The sequence below is a fragment of the Hypanus sabinus genome, chromosome 4 (assembly GCF_030144855.1).
Source record: "Hypanus sabinus isolate sHypSab1 chromosome 4, sHypSab1.hap1, whole genome shotgun sequence".
Taxonomy (NCBI): domain Eukaryota; kingdom Metazoa; phylum Chordata; class Chondrichthyes; order Myliobatiformes; family Dasyatidae; genus Hypanus; species Hypanus sabinus.
This window is the reverse complement of record NC_082709.1, coordinates 12548794-12565516: the sequence shown is the minus strand read 5'-3', so window position 1 is coordinate 12565516 and position 16723 is coordinate 12548794. Positions and strand designations below refer to the sequence as shown.

The 16723-nt window shown below is 39.7% G+C and overlaps 1 protein-coding gene across 2 annotated transcripts in view; it reads right to left on the bottom strand.

The window, feature by feature from the left end:
* Positions 1-4721: 4721 nt before the first annotated feature.
* The window catches only part of slc38a11 (solute carrier family 38 member 11), a 76531-nt gene continuing 64529 nt past the window's right edge, over positions 4722-16723 (bottom strand). For both annotated transcript variants that reach the window (XM_059966048.1, XM_059966047.1), the window contains 3 exons: positions 12664-12776; positions 7829-7960; positions 4722-5853 (listed from right to left, as the gene is read on the bottom strand). In XM_059966048.1, the coding sequence (XP_059822031.1) occupies positions 5575-5853; positions 7829-7960; positions 12664-12776 (524 nt within the window). In that variant the 3' untranslated portion in view covers positions 4722-5574. The remainder of the gene's footprint in view (positions 5854-7828; positions 7961-12663; positions 12777-16723) is intronic.

The following is a 16723-nucleotide window of genomic DNA, read 5'->3' as shown; positions in this document are numbered from 1 at the left end:
GGGGCAGGAATTCAGATTTCTGGATCATTGGGACCTCTTTTGGGGCAGGTGGGACCTGTACAAAAAGGACGGGTTGCACTTGAATCTCAGAGAGGCCAATATCGTGGCGGGGGAGGTTTGCTACGGCTATTGGGGAGAGTTTAAACTAGAATTGTTGGGAGGTGGGAACTGAACTGAAGAGGCGGTTGGCTCACAAATAGAGAAAGCTTGGAGACAATGTATGAGGGAAGATAGGCAGCTGATAGAGAAGGGACGCGCTCAGACCGAAGGCTTGAGATGTGTCTACTTTAACGCAAGGAGTATTGTGAACAAAGTGGATGAGCTTAGAGTGTGGATCAGTACTTGGAACTATGATGTGGTGGTGATTACAGAGACTTGGATGGCTCAGGGACAGGACTGGTTACTTCAAGTGCTGGGTTTCAAATGTTTCAAAAAGGGCAGGGAGGGAGACAAAAGAGGTGGGGGCGTGGCACTGTTGATCAGAGATAGTGTCACGGCTGCAGAAAAGGTGAACGTCATGGAGGGATTGTCTACGGAGTCTCTTTGTGTGGAGGTTAGGAAATGGAAGAGGTCAATAACTTTACTGGGTGTTTTTTATAGGTCGCCCAATAGTAACAGGGATATCGAGGAACAGCTAGGGTAACAGATCATGAAAAGGTGTAATAACAAGAGAGTTGCCGTCATGGGAGATTTTAATTTCCCAAATATCGATTGGCATTTTCCTAGAGTAAGGGGTTTGGATGGGGTGGAGTTTGTTAGGTGTGTTCAGGAAGGTATCTTGACACAATATGTAGATAAGCCTGCAAGAGGAGAGACTGTACTTGATCTGGTATTGGGAAATGAACCTGGTCAGGTATCAGGCCTCTCAGTGGGAGAGCATTTTGGAGATAGTGATAGCTTTGGAGAAACATAGGAACAGACAAGTTAGAAAAGCCTTTAATTGGATTAAGGGGAATTATGAGGCTATCAGGCAGGAAATTGGAGGCTTAAATTGGAAACAGATGTTCTCAGGGAAAAGTACAGAAGAAATGTGGCAAATGTTCAGGTGTTATTCGTGTGGAGTTCTGTATAGGTATGTTCCAGTGAGACAGGGAAGTTATGGTAGGATACAGGAACCGTGGTGTACAAAGGCTGTAATAAATCTAGTCAAGAAGAAAAGAAAAGCTTACAAAAGGTCTAGCAAGTTAGGTAATGTTAGAGATCTGGAAGATTATAAGACTAACAGGAAGGAGCTTAAAAAGGAAACCAGGAGAGCCAGAAGGGATCATAAGAAGGCCTTAGCAGGCAGGATTAAGGAAACCCCCAAGGCGTTCTAAAAGTAAGTGCAGAGGATAAGATGTGAAAGAATAGGACCTATCAAGTGTGACAGTGGGAAAGTGTGTATGGAACTGGAGGAAATAGCAGATACTTAATGAATACTTGGCTTCAGTATTCACTATGGAAAAGTGATTGTAGTGATGATGCAGCAGACTGAAAAGCTTGAGCATGTAGATATTAAGAAAGAGGATGTGCTGGAGCTTTTGGAAAGCATCAAGTTGGATAAGTCGCTGGGACCAGATGAGATGTACCCCAGGCTACTGTAGGAGGCGAAGAAGGAGATTGCTGAGCCTCTGGTGATGATCTTTGCATCATCAATGGGGACTGGAGGATTGGAGGGTTGCATATGTTGTTCATTTATTCAAGAAAGGGAATAAAGATAGCCCAGGAAATTATAGACCAGTGGGTCTTACATCAGTGGTTGGTAAGTTGATGGAGAAGATCCTGAGAGGCAGGATTTATGAACATTTGGTGAGGTATAACATGATTGGGAACAGTCAGCATGGCTTTGTCAAGGGCAGGTTGTGCCTTACAAGCCTGATTGAATTTTTTGAGGATGTGACTAAACACATTGATGAAGGAAGAGCTGTAGATGTAGTGTTTATAGATTTCAGCAAGGCATTTGATGAGGCATGCAAGGCTTATTGAGAAAGTAAGGAGGCATGGGATCCAAGGGGACATTGCTTTGTGGATACAGAACTGGCTTGCCCACAGAAGGCAAAGAGTGGTTGTAGACAGGTCATATTCTGCATGGAGGTTGGTGACCAGTGGTGTGCCTCAGCGATCTGCTCTGGGACCCTTACTCTTTCTGATTTTTATAAATGACCTGGATGAGGAAGTGGAGGGATGGGTTAGTAAGTGTGCTGATGACTCAAAGGTTGGGTGCGTTGAGGATAGTGTGGAGGGCTATCAGAGTTGACAGTTGGATATTGATAGGATGAAAAACTGGGTTGAGAAGTGGCAGATGGAGTTCAACCTAGATAAGTGTGAAGTGGTTCATTTTGGTAGGTCAAATATGATGACAGAATATAGTATTAATGGTAAGACTCTTGGCAATGTGGAGGATCAGAGGGTTCTTGGGGTCCGATTCCATAGGACGCTCAAATCAGCTGCGCAGGTTGACTCTGTGGTTAAGAAGGCATACGGTCTATTGGCCTTCGTTAATCATAGAATTGAATTTAGGAGTAAAGAGGTAATGTTGTAGCTGTATAGGACCCTGGTCAGATCCCACTTGGAGTACTGTGCTCAGTTCTGGTCGCCTCACTACAGGAAGGATGTGGATGCCATAGAAAGGGTGCAGAGGAGATTTACAAGGTTGTTGCCTGGATTGGGGAGCATGCCTTTTAGAATAGGTTGAGTGAACTCGGCCTTTTCTCCTTGGAGCAACAGGGGATGAGAGGTGACCTGATAGAGGTATGTAAGATGATGAGAGGCATTGATCGTATGGATAGTCAGAGGTATTTTCCCAGGGCTGAAATGGTTGCCACAAGAGGACCCAGGTTTTAGGTGCTGGGGAGTAGGTACAGAGGAGTTGTCAGGGGTAAGTTTTTTACTCGGAGAGTGGTGAGTGCGTGGAATGGGCTGCCGGCAACGGTGGTGGAGATGGATATGATAGGGTCTTTTAAGAGACTTTTGGATAGCTACATGGAGCTTAGAAAAATAAAGGGCTAAGGGTAAGCTTAGTAATTTCTAAGGTGGGGACATGTTCGGCACAACTTTGTGGGTCAAAGGGCCTGTATTGTGCTGTAGGTTTTCTCTGTTTCCAATATTTCCACCGCCAGTCCATTTGAATGAGGCCCAGTACCCTTTCTGAATGCTCTCAAATACCAAAACTTCCTATTTTCCACACTCACAGTGGAGCAATCAGATACCTGATGATGTAGGACTTTACCATGCCATCCCAGCAACCCCTAACCTAATCGCGGGACAATTTAAAATGACCAAGTAACTTACCCGGTAGGTGTTTAGACTGTGAAGGGGAAAACAGAGCACCCGGGGAAACCTCTGCATTCCTCGTGGAGGATGTAAAGAGACTCCATACAAAATGGTGCTGGAATTGACCTCTGAACTCCAGAATTCCTGGGCTGTAATATCATTGTGCTAACCTCTACACTACAGAGGCACCCTGATTAACAAAAGAGTTCTTTTTAAATTTTAGAATCTGATTATGTCAATCAACAAGTTTACTTAATTCGATCCACTTTCAGGCCATGAAATGAAATAAATAAGTGTCAAAAGCATGTGAGTTATAAAAATCTGTGTGCAGGTAGATCTGGTCATATTGATCATTTGCTGCATAGTTCAGATGATCAATATCATTAACATCTAAAACAGAGAGTTGTCTTTATCGAGAGCCTCTCAGATCATCAGTGTTTTCAGCGGGTAAAGTACCGTTTTGCAAAAATCCACTGAACTTAGATGAAGATACAGTATTCAAAGTCTAGATCTCGTAAACTAGGTCAAAGTGGACATTTTATTAATTTTTTTGTTTTTAATATTATTTTAGTGATACACACCAAGTAGGTCTTTCCAATTCTTCGAGCCACTCCACCCCAGCTACCCCTGACCAATTCCAATAAGCTTAACCTAATCACAGGACAATTTATCTCCTGGTGTGTCTTTGGACTGTGGGAGGAAACCAGAACAACAGGGAAAACCCATGCATTCCACGGGGATTTCTTACAAAATGGCATCAGAATTGAACTTCAAATTCTAGAACGCACCGCGCTGCACTACCGTCGCAAATTCTTAGTAACATTGTAACTGTTTCATTGTGAAAGTACGAGGGGTGATTGATAAGTTCATGGCCTGGTAGGAAATGAGTTATACAGCTCTCATTACATGCACATGCAGTTCAACTCTTTGAGTGATTACGCAGAAAGTTTGCAGTTAATAACTCATCTCCTTCTACCAAAGGCCACAAGCTTATCAATCACCCCTGATGAGTTATTAATTTCAAACTTTCTACCTAATTACTTACAGAGTTGAACTGCATGTGCATGTAACGAGAGCTGTATAACTCATCTCCTTCTACTTTAGGCCACTAATTTATCAATAACTCCTGCTGTGGACACTTTCTGAAGGAACAAGATCCATATGCTCCACGACCGCTGGACTAAGTGTGTAAATGTAGGAAAATGTTGAAAAATAAATGTTTTCTAAAATCCACTCCTTCTGCCTTAGGCCACAAACTTATCAATCACCCCTCGTATTTTATTCCTTATACTAAGCAGCAATGTTCATTGTGTTCCCCTTTGCATTAGCACACTGTACAGCGGATGCCCTGACACCTAATTCAGATCATGTAGCTTACTAGAGACCAGGTATCAAATGTGGAACAATTTTATTGTGAATTGCTCAATTACTTAGCATGTAAGCTGATAAGTTCAATTACTCAGAAAAGGAGTACATTACTTGTAAGGAGCATTATTTGTTCAAGTATTGCAGATTAATGAAAATTCTACAAGTTTCACGAGTAAAAGCCAAAACCAACATTTTAGTGTATCGTATTACAATAATTTAAAGCTTTTTACAATAAAATAGTTACTTTAAAATTTGTCATGGGTACAAGACAAGATGTTACATATACATTTGAAAAGTACAAATAACATTATGTAATGCCCTGGTTTAGATTTCTACTGCTGTGCTCTGAAGGACTTCATTTTATCAGTTTTCTGTGCCATGCTGGAAAAAGTGCTTAGGCTTCAGCTAAAGATAAAAGAGCCATGTTGTCCAGCTTAGGAATGTATGTTAGCCAATCAGGATTGTGGGATGCGAGAGAAGGTTCTAGAGAGCTGTGGGGAAGAGTTTTCTGAAGGACAGTTGCCTGGTTTGGGGTCTTTTGGCGGGAGAGGGAGAAGGAAAGGAAGAGGGAGGGAGAGGGAAGGAGAGTGGCAGCGGGAAAGGGAGGCAAGCTGCTGGTCTCCTGGTCATTTGCTGCAGGAGCAGCCTCTCTCTCCCTTGCTTGTGGGAGAGAGCATCTCAGATACAGAAGTGTTGGTTTATGGACTGCAGTTTCTTGATGGACCCTAGATCATGATGTTTCTCGGGGCTTTGCTACTGCAGCATGGTGGGTGGGGGGCTGACGCTTTTGTTGCTGCTTGTGCATGGGCAAGGGGGGCTTCTGACAGTTCTGTCACTCATTTTTTTACATTTTTTCTGTTTTATGGATGTCTGTGAAGGGTAAGAATTTCAGGTTATATACTGTATACATTTTCTGATATTAAATTGAACCTTTGAATTGAATCACGCACACTTTCATGTTCTTTTGAACCAAGGAGAATTGTTAACTGTCACATTAACAGTAATATTGTGCGCAGATGTACTTGAAAGCTTGCAGTAAAACATCTCTTCCCCATGGCTACATGCTTGGGGAGACATGATTGCCATCACAAACCCGAAGATCATCACAAATGCACCAGTGATGAGAATCATCCAGGACTTTAAGTTATCCCAGTGTTTCCACGGCTTTTCCGATAGTTTTATATAGCATGCCGTTGGAATAATGAAAACCAATGGAGTAGCAACAATCACCCCCTGGAGATAAAGGAAAACAATGGAGTTCATTTTACTGATTTAATAACTTCCACATTTTTAAAGTTAAAATGCAACTCAGGGTAGTATATGTACTTAGAAAGTAAATGTTTTTCTTTGAACAGGTTGTTCCATGGTCCTTTCCTTTGTGTCTGTCTGTGGGGAAGATGAATCTCAATGTTGTATGCTGCATGCCCACTTTGATAATAAATTTACTTTGAACTTCGTAAAGCCAGAGTGAAAAGTTGTTCTTTTTTATTGATTTCTTTTCTCTCTATTTCCCTTTTTAAATGACTAAATACTCATGAAGATTTGAAATAAATCTGGGGCTGTCATGCCAAATAAGACATAGCAAATCAGCTGTCCATTTTCAAAACTTATAATTTTTATAATAAAGAAGTCAATTTACAGAAATCAAAAAAAGCTGTCATTTTCACTCGTCTCTATTTTGCACAAAAGCCCGAGGTTTGTTTCTACCTCCTAAAATCATACTATTCCTTCTGGGAATAGGAATCAGGGTACAGAACTCACTGGTTTAACAACTGATGGAGGTCTGATTTTGACATCAAGATGTTGTAATCAAAGTGACAAGGCGCAGAGAGGTTCTGTTAATGAATGGCTGTAATATGGGGGGAATATTATATCTAGTTTTCTACATATGTATTTAGCACATCTTAATAACAGAAAATAATAGTAGCAACTTGAAAAACTATCAATATTGGTTAATTACCTATATCCCTCTATTTATCAGAACTGGCCATGTTGTTCTTTAGTTGAATACATTAAGTGGCCACTTCATTAGATGCCTACCGTTCCATGTCCATGGTCTTCTGCCGGTGTAACCCAACCATTTAAAGGTTTCAGGTGTTGTGCATTCAGCAATGCTTTTCTGCACACATAGTTATTTGAGTTACTCTCATCTTCCTGTTCTCTTGAACCAGTCTGACCATTCTCTTCTGATCTCTTTCATTAACATTTACCTACAGAACTGCCACTCACTCAGTGTTTTTTGTTTCTCACACCATTCTCTGTAAACTCTAGAAACTGTTGTGTGTGGAAAATCCCAGCAGATCAGTTGTTTCTGAGATACTCAAACTACCCTTTCTGGCACCAACAATCATTCCACAATCAAAGTCACTTAGATCACATTTCTTCCCCATTCTGTTGTTTGGTCGGAACAGCAATTGCACCCCTTGACCATGTCTGCGTGTTTTTATGCACTGAGTTGCGGCCACATGATTGGATGATTGGCTGATTAGATATCTGCATTAATGAGCAGATGTATGGGTGAACCTAATAAAGTGGCCACTGAGTGTACAGTCTGACATATATACTGCATATCGATAGATGCATATACTGTATGTTTCGTGAACAATAAACGTTGTATTGATGCTGTTATAAGTGGATTCTAAAACTAAGCTTAGCATGGACAGTTAGTAATATAGAATAAGGACTGGTGACGGCAGAATTTGTTTAATAAATAACGTGATCCCTTTACAGATTTGGATTTGGATACTGCTTTTTACTCTTTCTCAATGTATTAGTAAGATAATTCATACATTCATGCCATCAGCTTTGCATTAATACAGGGTTTCCCACATGAAGACAGTGGTGAAGTTGTTGTGCAAAAATGCATAGCTAAAGATTGTGGCAGTTGAAAGGGTAAAGGTCACATAGAGGAGGTTGGCTGTAGGGTTACAATGAGATAGAGTACCAGCAGAGGCAATGAAGAACATTGGAGTTCTACCTGGAATGGCTGCTGCAGACATATTAGGTTGAGGAGAAATGCATGATTGTTTGAATTTGTGGAAGGCAAATGGCTGGATTAATTTAAGAATAGAAAAGAGGCTATAAATAATCCAAAAGAAGGAATAAGATTTGAAATTTTGGGTCTGAGTTTAACTTGAGGGATTTCAGAGTAACATTAAATTTATATGGAGCAATGACAGAGTCCTTAAAGCAAAATGTTATTACTCACATTTAATACCAAAACTATTTCAAGGCATTCGATACCTTGTGAAATGGCCATAGCCACAGCTACCATGCAGAATGTCACAACAACATGAAATATTGTTGTCAGGGTTCCATTGAAAAAGAAGTTTGCAATAACCTGTGGATGAAAGAGAGCCTTGTTATCAAAACTAATGAAAAGCTTTCCAAATGAAGTTCACCTGATTTTTCAGCCATCAAAACAAGCAGTTAAACATTATGCTAACTATTAATGAGAATACAAAAACACAGATTATCTGACTTATATTGAGATTTAGAGTTATTTGAATTCTTCATTGGATCTGAAAGGAGGGCAGTAGGATGGAGCTCATGTGGATCTGAAAGAGTGAAGGCATAATGGCGCTCATGTAGAAAAGGTGAAAACAGAAGGGAGGTTAAGTGGACTTAAAAAGGTGGAGCTTGTACAGAACAGGCGAGAACAAGGTGGAGGTCATGCAGAAAGGGTGAGGACGGGGGTGATCATGCAGAAAGGGTGAGGTCATTCAGTTCTGAAACTGTGATGGCTTAGCAGACCATGTGAACTGAACCACATGCCTGGATAGACAGGTGAAAGGGGAAATTAACCAAGAAACCTGCAAAAGGAATCAACCAAAAACAGAGTGATTGGAAGTGGAAGGGGAAATATAAAGAGAATGCAGAGCTGACAGGATCAAGCTGAAAATGCATTTAAGTAAATAGTGTGAGCGTAGATCATTTCAAGGGCAGCATGGGCAAGGCCTGCTTGCATGCTGTATGACTCTATGTCTGGCAAAGCTCGTATTTGATTAAAAATGTAAATTTAATTATCTGTTTGAAAGGATGAATATACTACTTGGACAGCAACTGTGCTCACTGCTACCCTCAAAGGAAGCTGCACCTCCTCTAGCACAGTCTTCATTCTGTCCTCTGCTAACACACTGAGGTATGAGATCAATGGGCCAACTGGCATGCAGCAGCTATGTTATTAAGCTGTCAGAGACTTAATCGCATTACCGCCTTATTACAGAGTACAAACAAGAATGGAAAAGTACAATGTTCGGCTAATGTTTAAGCTTTCTACAGGACACAAAATAAAGATTAGAGTTTATGGATAAGATTAAGTATTTGTAATACTTTGACCCCACAAATAATATTTTAAAATTCCTAAATTTTGAAATAAGTAACAAGCATAAAACTTGGGATATTGGACATGGAAATTTTTCTGAGCTGGACAAACTCTGCAATAACTAAAATTTTTCATCAGGTCAACTATTGTCTTAATTACAGTATTTCTAAACAAGGTGCTAAAGTGGTCTGAATCACGGAGAACACTATTGAATGACACAAGCATAGAATTCCCAAAGTTTTGTACAATTTCATGCATTCTGCAGTTCATGTTCCATGTGTCTTTGATTACTTTTTTCACTATTTGCATGATTGATCAAGGCATCAAGGCTGAGGGCAAAGGATGAACTGGTCTTCAGCTCACTACTATGTGAGGTTTTCTCACTTCAGCACCAAACCAACTTTGCAGCTGCGGCCTGTAGCCATTGGCACTCGTCTCAGTGCTGAACTGGCTCCGTGGCAGCGCACTGCTGCCATTGGGCTCCTGGGCAAGTTCATTCCAGCACTTATTGTGCTCTTCAATTCAATCTTGTAGTCGTGTCCTCCAGGAAACAGAGCCCTTCTCTGCATTCATGCTACTGCTGTTAGTGGAACACCCTTCTGTGGACTGAAAAGGGACACTAGCGGTTGATGATCAGTAATTAGGGTTAACTCTCTCCCATGCAGGTACTAGTTGAAATGTTTTACACCCCAAACCAGACTTAAAGCCTCTCTGTCAATCTGTGCATAGTTTGCTCTGCAGCAGTAAGGGAACGTAATGCAAAGACTATGGGGTGTTCGCTTCCATCACTCATAACATGTGGCATGACGGCACCTATATGTAAAGCAAAGCACTATAGGCAAGCTTCACTGGCTGATCTGGATCATAATGTGTGACCACAGTGTCTGACTTCACCTTTCCTTTATCTTTTTGTAAGATACCTCACACTGCTTTGTCCATTGTCATTTCTTCCCAATCTGTAGTAATGCATTTAAAGGGTGGAGCACAGTATGGCAGAACCTGTCACAGTGATGAACAATTCCTAAAAAGGACTGTAACTGTGACATATCTTTTGGCCTTTGGGATCCATAACTGCTTGAACTTTCTCAGCATATTTGTGTAATGCTTGTGCTTCAATGGTGCAAAAATGCAAGTGATGCTTAGTTTAAACAATTCACACCTTAATCTGTGTCATGTTGTCTTGGTTTGTTGGGTTTGTGTGGTGAAAAATGCAATTTATTTGCTAGCTTTAAATAAAGGGAAAACATTTACAGCGAGTTTGGATTTCATTGCTTTGATTTTATGACCAAATCATGTTTACTGTTCCTATGAGAGTTATTTGATTAAGAAAAAAAAATCTTATTTGTCTTACAAAGAAGAATTGTGGGAAAGCAGTTCAAAGAAATTAAAATTTGATTTGTTGATCATAAATTCTTTAAAGTTTATCTCAATGGAATTTGTTAATATAGCATATTTAATGTGTAAAATTGAATATGTAAATAACTTAGAATTGAAAAGGAAAGTTGGTCTCAGTAATGGTAACCATTAATATTAGTTTATTACAAAGACTATCAATTTGATTTTGTGAAGGATATCTGTCATCCTCGCCCTGTATGACTCTTGATCCATTAATGTTATTGACTCATAATTTCTGCTCGGTTTAGGACAATTAAGAATGAAAAGTAAAATGAAAAGTTGAATTTCCCCTTGGGGATGAATAAAGTATCTATCTATCTATCTATCTAAACACCTGAGCTGCCACTCATATCTACAACCTGTTAAAATATTTTAACAATGAGTTCTCAACACTGTTGAGCAAAACATTGGTCGAAAAGGTCCTTAACATTTGACTAGATGGTCAAAGAACATTGGGGATGCAATTCCTATTTTTAAGGGCTTGTCAGCAGGAGACACGAATGGACAATAAACTGGACTGGTCAAAGAACACTGAGGCTGTCTTCAAGAAGGGTCAGAGCCATCTCTATTTCCTGAGAAGACTGAGGTCCTTTAACATCTGCGGGACGATGCTAAGGATGTTCTACGAGTCTGTGGTGGCCAGTGCTATCATGTTTGCTGCTACAGGCTGAGCGTAGCAGACACCAACAGAATCAACAAACTCATTCATAAGGCCAGTGATATTGTGGGGGTAGAACTGGACTCTCTGACGGTGGTGTCTGAAAAGAAGATGCTGTCCAAGTTGCATGCCATCTTGGACAATGTCTCCCATCCACTCCATAACGTACTGGTTCGGCACAGGAGTACATTCGGCCAAACTCATTCCACCGAGATGCAACACTGAGCATCATAGGAAGTCATTCCTGCCTGTGGCCATCAAACTTCACAACTCCTCCCTTGGAATGTCAGACACCCTGAGCCAATAGGCTGGTCCTGGACTTATTTCCACTTGGCATGATTAACTTACTATTATTTAATTATTTATGGTTTTATATTGCTATATTTCTTCACTATTCTTGGTTGGTGTGGATATAATGAAACCCAATTTCCTTCGGGATCGATAAAGTATGTCTGTCTGTCTGTCTTTCTGTCAAAGATGGGTCATTAAAAATTCTGTGTGCACAAGGAATGAGAACTGGAAGAGCACAGAAGTAATCTGGGAAAGGATGCTTTGCAAAGCAATTTTAAAGCCGCAATCTTGCTCGACTAGGAGGCAGTTCAGGTCAACAGATAAATGGGTGAAGGGAACCTGATGGGAGGTGGAACTTGGATAGCAGAGACACGAAGGAGCTCAAGCTTCCAGAAAAAAACAAGGGGTGTGTGGGCTGGCGGGAGAAAACTGGTCAATGGCGCAGAAATAGAAAAATCTGATGGTAAGGCCACTGCAGATGAGTTTTGAGAGCAGCTGGACTGAGACATTGGCTATGTTGCAAATGTGGAAGTAGATGGTCTTGTGATTAAAGAAGTTAATGATGTTAATAAACCTCCTTATTGGATATTACCCTTGACCATGCCAATAAACATTCTACCTTTCTAAAAAAAATTGTATACACATTGGATATTTCATCACAATGGATAATGACTATTGGAAACAATTACCACTAGAAGTGAACATAATAAAATATTTAATTTGAAGAGCACCATTTTCTCTCTGCCTATATTGTATTTAAATAGGTTTCATCTAGTTTTTTGGCGGAAGAAACATTATTATTGTGTATAACAAAGTTAGACTGTAAAACATATGAGCAGAATGAGGCCATTTAGTCCAACAAGTCTGCTCTGCCATTCCATCATTGCTGACTTATTATCCATCTCAACCCCATTCTCCTGCCTTCTAACCCTTTAACCTTGCACTCTGGTCCTAGATTGCCCCACTATAGGAAATATCCTCTCCATATCCACTCTATCTCAGCCTTTCAATATTCAATAGGTTTCAATGAGGTCACCCATCATTCTTCAAAACTCTAACGAGTAAAGGGCTATAGCCATCAAATGTTCCTCATATTCACATAGGTTAATCCTTTCATTCCTGGGATAATTTCCATGAATCTTCTCTGGAAGTTCTCCAATTTCAGCACATCCTTGCTTAGATAAGGTCCCAAAACTGCTCACATTACTCCAAGTGTGGCCTGACCAAAGCCTTATAAAACCTCAGCATTACATCCTCGCTTTAGTATTATAATCCTCTTGAAAAGAATGTTAACATTGCGTTTGCCTTCCTTAAGTTACTTTGGAAATCTCTGTCATAAATTCACAAAAGTAGTCTCAAAATAAACTTAACTTACTTCACGGACCACAAAGCATTCAATTGGATATGTCAAAATAGTAGTTAGTCCATAGAGAAGCCTTCCAATGGTAGCCCAATCATCATTTTTGCAATAATTTTCAAATAGATCTCCTGATTGAAAAACAGAGTTCCAGAATGATTTACATATTTTATTGAAATGAGTAAATACGCCAGGATTCTTCCTCATGAAATACATTCTCATTCTAAGGTAACTCTTTCATTCAGAAAAAAGTCTTGCATTATCTTGAAGTGCTGCAAAGCTGTGGTTAATATTTTTGTAATTTCTTTTCATATCAAATCAAGCAAAAACACCATATGCTTCATGTCAATACTCACGGCATTGCTTCTCAATTTTAAAAAAACCTTTTCAGGTTTCAGTATTTGAATTAAAATGCCATCATCAACTTTAGAATGCTTGCCATTGCAAAACTGCATGCAGTCAAAGCAGGTGAGATGCTTTTTATACCATTATGTACCACTAAAACATCCAAATGCATAGAATGTAATATCAAAGAAATCATGATGCATAAAGAGGTCACTTAGTGCCCTTAGGCATATATAATATTAATTAATCAAATCCTTTTTTTAATTTATAAAATTGAATTACAAATGTTATAGTCCTTGGCTTAAAGGTCATCTACAGGATTAATAAACTAAGTTACAAAACTTCGACTTTTCTAATTTCCAATTTTTGTAAATTGTTAACACGAGTGAATCTGTAGATGCTGGAAATAAATAAAAACACCAAATGCTGGCAAAACTCAGCAGGCCAGACAGGGAGGAGGTGGTGATGTGTTTCGGCCCGAAACGTCGTCACTACGTCCTTCCATAGATGCTGTCTGGCCTGCTGAGTTCTGCCAGCATTTTGTGTTTTTATTTTTTTTTGTAAATTGTTGTTAGTTTTGTGCTTTGTGGCGTATTGGGAAGCACTTTTGCCATTTCTTTACTGTGTGTCTGCTTTTTTTGCAAGGCTGAGTTGCTAGCTCAACGCAGCACAGATGGAAAGTGAGCAAGGGGCCAGCCGGATATGAACCCATGACTGATCGCCTCAAAGTCCGGTGCTGATGTCTCTGCACCACCAGCCAGCAATTTTTTGTTTGTATAGAAATTGTGCAAAACCAATCACCCACATTCTCACAATATTTCATAATGCTGGAAATCTTCATTAGAAAAATCATCTTTCTCTGTCCAATGACTAAAAGTTTGATTTGAATAACACTCATTCTTGGCATGGAACTCGTGATCAAGCCAGTTTTGTACTTCTTGTATGGCTCCAGCATAACTCCAATGATCCGTGCAATTTTCAGCACTACCTCATTGCTTTTACATTCAGTCATCTCATACATAAAATTCAGAAACCTGTTTGCTTAACTACGACAGTTTTGATCTTTGCATCTCACTCCTTGGCTTCTCTTCTCAATCATGTAATCAAACATAGGTCCAATAAATTTGTAGCTGCAGCTCCCTCTTTGACCTCTGACCATTTTTGGAGGGTAACAAAATGTCCATAAGATTAGATCCATAAATACACTGAGATCTAAGAAACAGCCACCCAAGTCTTGAAAAATATTGGAAGGAAGTATTCTAAACTTTTTCTGTACTTTTTAATGTAAATTTTAAGCCCAATCCTTTGACGGCCTTATTTGGTATTATTGGAGGGAAAGATATCACTTTGAAGACATCTGACCTGCACATTCTGGCATTTAGCTCTCTTATGGCTAGCAGGGCACTCCTGCTTAAATGGAAGGATGCTGCTCTGCCTAATCACACTCAGTGGTTACAGGATTTCATGGCATCCTTAAATTTAGAAAAGATTCATTGTTCAATTTCAGAATCTAACCAAGATCTTCAAAATTTGTGGGGACTGTTTTTGAATTATTTTCAAAACCTTTGATTTCCTGTTAAAGTATAGATGCTGGTTAATAGCATATTTCACTATCTGATAAGGTCATTTCTCCTTTTTTTCTTAACCAAACAGCTTCGGCTTTGGTAGTGGGTTTAGATTTTTTAATGTATATAGAAATTAATACAAATCTATATATAAAAATATAAATTCATAATCATATAAATTTAAGATATATATATATAATTTATATATACAATTATTCATATCTCAACATTCAAATTAATCTAATATACATGAATACAGAGTATGTTAACGTGATTCAAATATAATGTACTATATCTTTCTTTTGTTTTATAATATGTGTTTTCTTGAACACTGTATTCTTCTATGGAGAAATTAATAAAAATATTGAACAAGAGAAAAGAAACAGCCATTAATTTAGTCATGGTCTTTTCCTCCCTGTTTGACTGGCTTTGAAGCCAAAGAGTGCAGAGATAGGGCTCCTCATTGTCCTCTTGTGTTATCCAAAGAACAAATGGTTCAAGAATATGTATAAAGGATACTGAGGAAGGAGACGCAAGAGGCTACACATGCAGGAATGGGGTTGAGAGGGAAAAAGAGCCACAATCGACTGGTGTAGGAGATTTTTAAAAAAACTGTTCGAAAAAGGATGCAGGCAAAAGGCAGGTAACTATAGGCCAGTTAGTTTAACATCTGTAGTTGGGAAAATGCTTGAAGCTATCATTAAAGAAGAAATACCGAAGCTTCTGGAAAGAAATGGATCCATCAGTCAGACACATGATGAATTCCACAAAGGCAGGTCCTGTTTGACAAATTTACTGGAGTTCTTTGAGGATATAATGAGTACAGAGGATAGAGGGGTACAGATGGACATTATATACTTGGACTTATCCATATGATAAGGATGCATAGAGTTGAAGTTGATGTATCAGCACAGATAGAGGACTGGTTAACTAATAGAAAGCAGAGAGTTGGGATCCATGGGTGTTACTCTGGTTGGCAATCAATGGTGAGAGGTGTGCTGCAGGGATTGGTGCTGGGCCCACAACTGTTCACGATATATATTAACAATCTGGAAGAAAGGACCAAGTGTAATGTACCTAAGTTTGCTGATGATACTAAATTGAGTGGAAAAGCAAATTGTGCAGACGATGCGGAGAGTCTGCAGAGAGACATAGAGGGTTAAGTGAGTGGGCAAGGGTCTGACAGATGGAATACAATGTAGGTAAATGCAAGGTCATCCACTTTAGAAGGAAAAATGAAAGATCAGGTTATTATTTAAATGGTAAAAAATTGCAGCATACTGCTGTGCAGAGGGACGGGAGTGCTTGTGGATGAATTACAAAAGATTGGTTTGCAGGTGCAGCAGGCTTTCAAGAAGGCAAATGGGATGCTGGTCTTCATTGTTCGAGGGATTGAATTTAAGAGAAGGAGGGAGATTATGCTGCAACTGTACAGGGTACTGGTGAGGCTGCATCTGGAGTACTGTGTGCAGTTCTGGTCTCCTTACTTGAGGAAGGATATACTGGCTTTGGAGGCAGTGCAGAGGAGGTTCACCAGGTTGATTCCAGAGATGAGGGTGTAAGACTATGAGAAGAGATTGAGTCACCTGGGACTGTACTCACTGGAGTTCAGAAGAATGAGAGGAAATCTTATAGAAACATATAAAATTATGAAAGGGATAGATAAGATAGAGGCAGACAATTTGTTTCCACTGATAAGTGAGACTGGAACTAGGGGACATAGCCTAAAGATTTGGAGGAGTAAATTTAGGATGGAGATGAAGAGGAACTGCTTTTCCCACAGAGTGGTCAGTCTGAGGAATTCTCTGCCCAACGAAGCAGTGGAGGCTACCTCAGTAAATACATATAAGACAAGGTTGGATAGATTTTTGCAAAGTAGGGGAATTAAGGGTTATAGGGAAAAGGCAGGTAGGTGGAGATGAGTCCATGGCCAGATCAACCATGATCTTGTTGAATATCAGAGCAGGCTGGACGGGCCAGATGGCCTACTCCTGCTCCTATTTCTTATGTTCTTTTGTTTTTCTGAATAGCTCCCATGTTTTATGGTTTTAATTTATCAATTTAGCTGCAGTTGAGCCTGGCTTATTCAGAGTACAATGCATGACAACTATTTTTCCATGAGTGAAAATAATTGGTCTGTACTAGCTGGCATTTTTGCTCTCTTTACT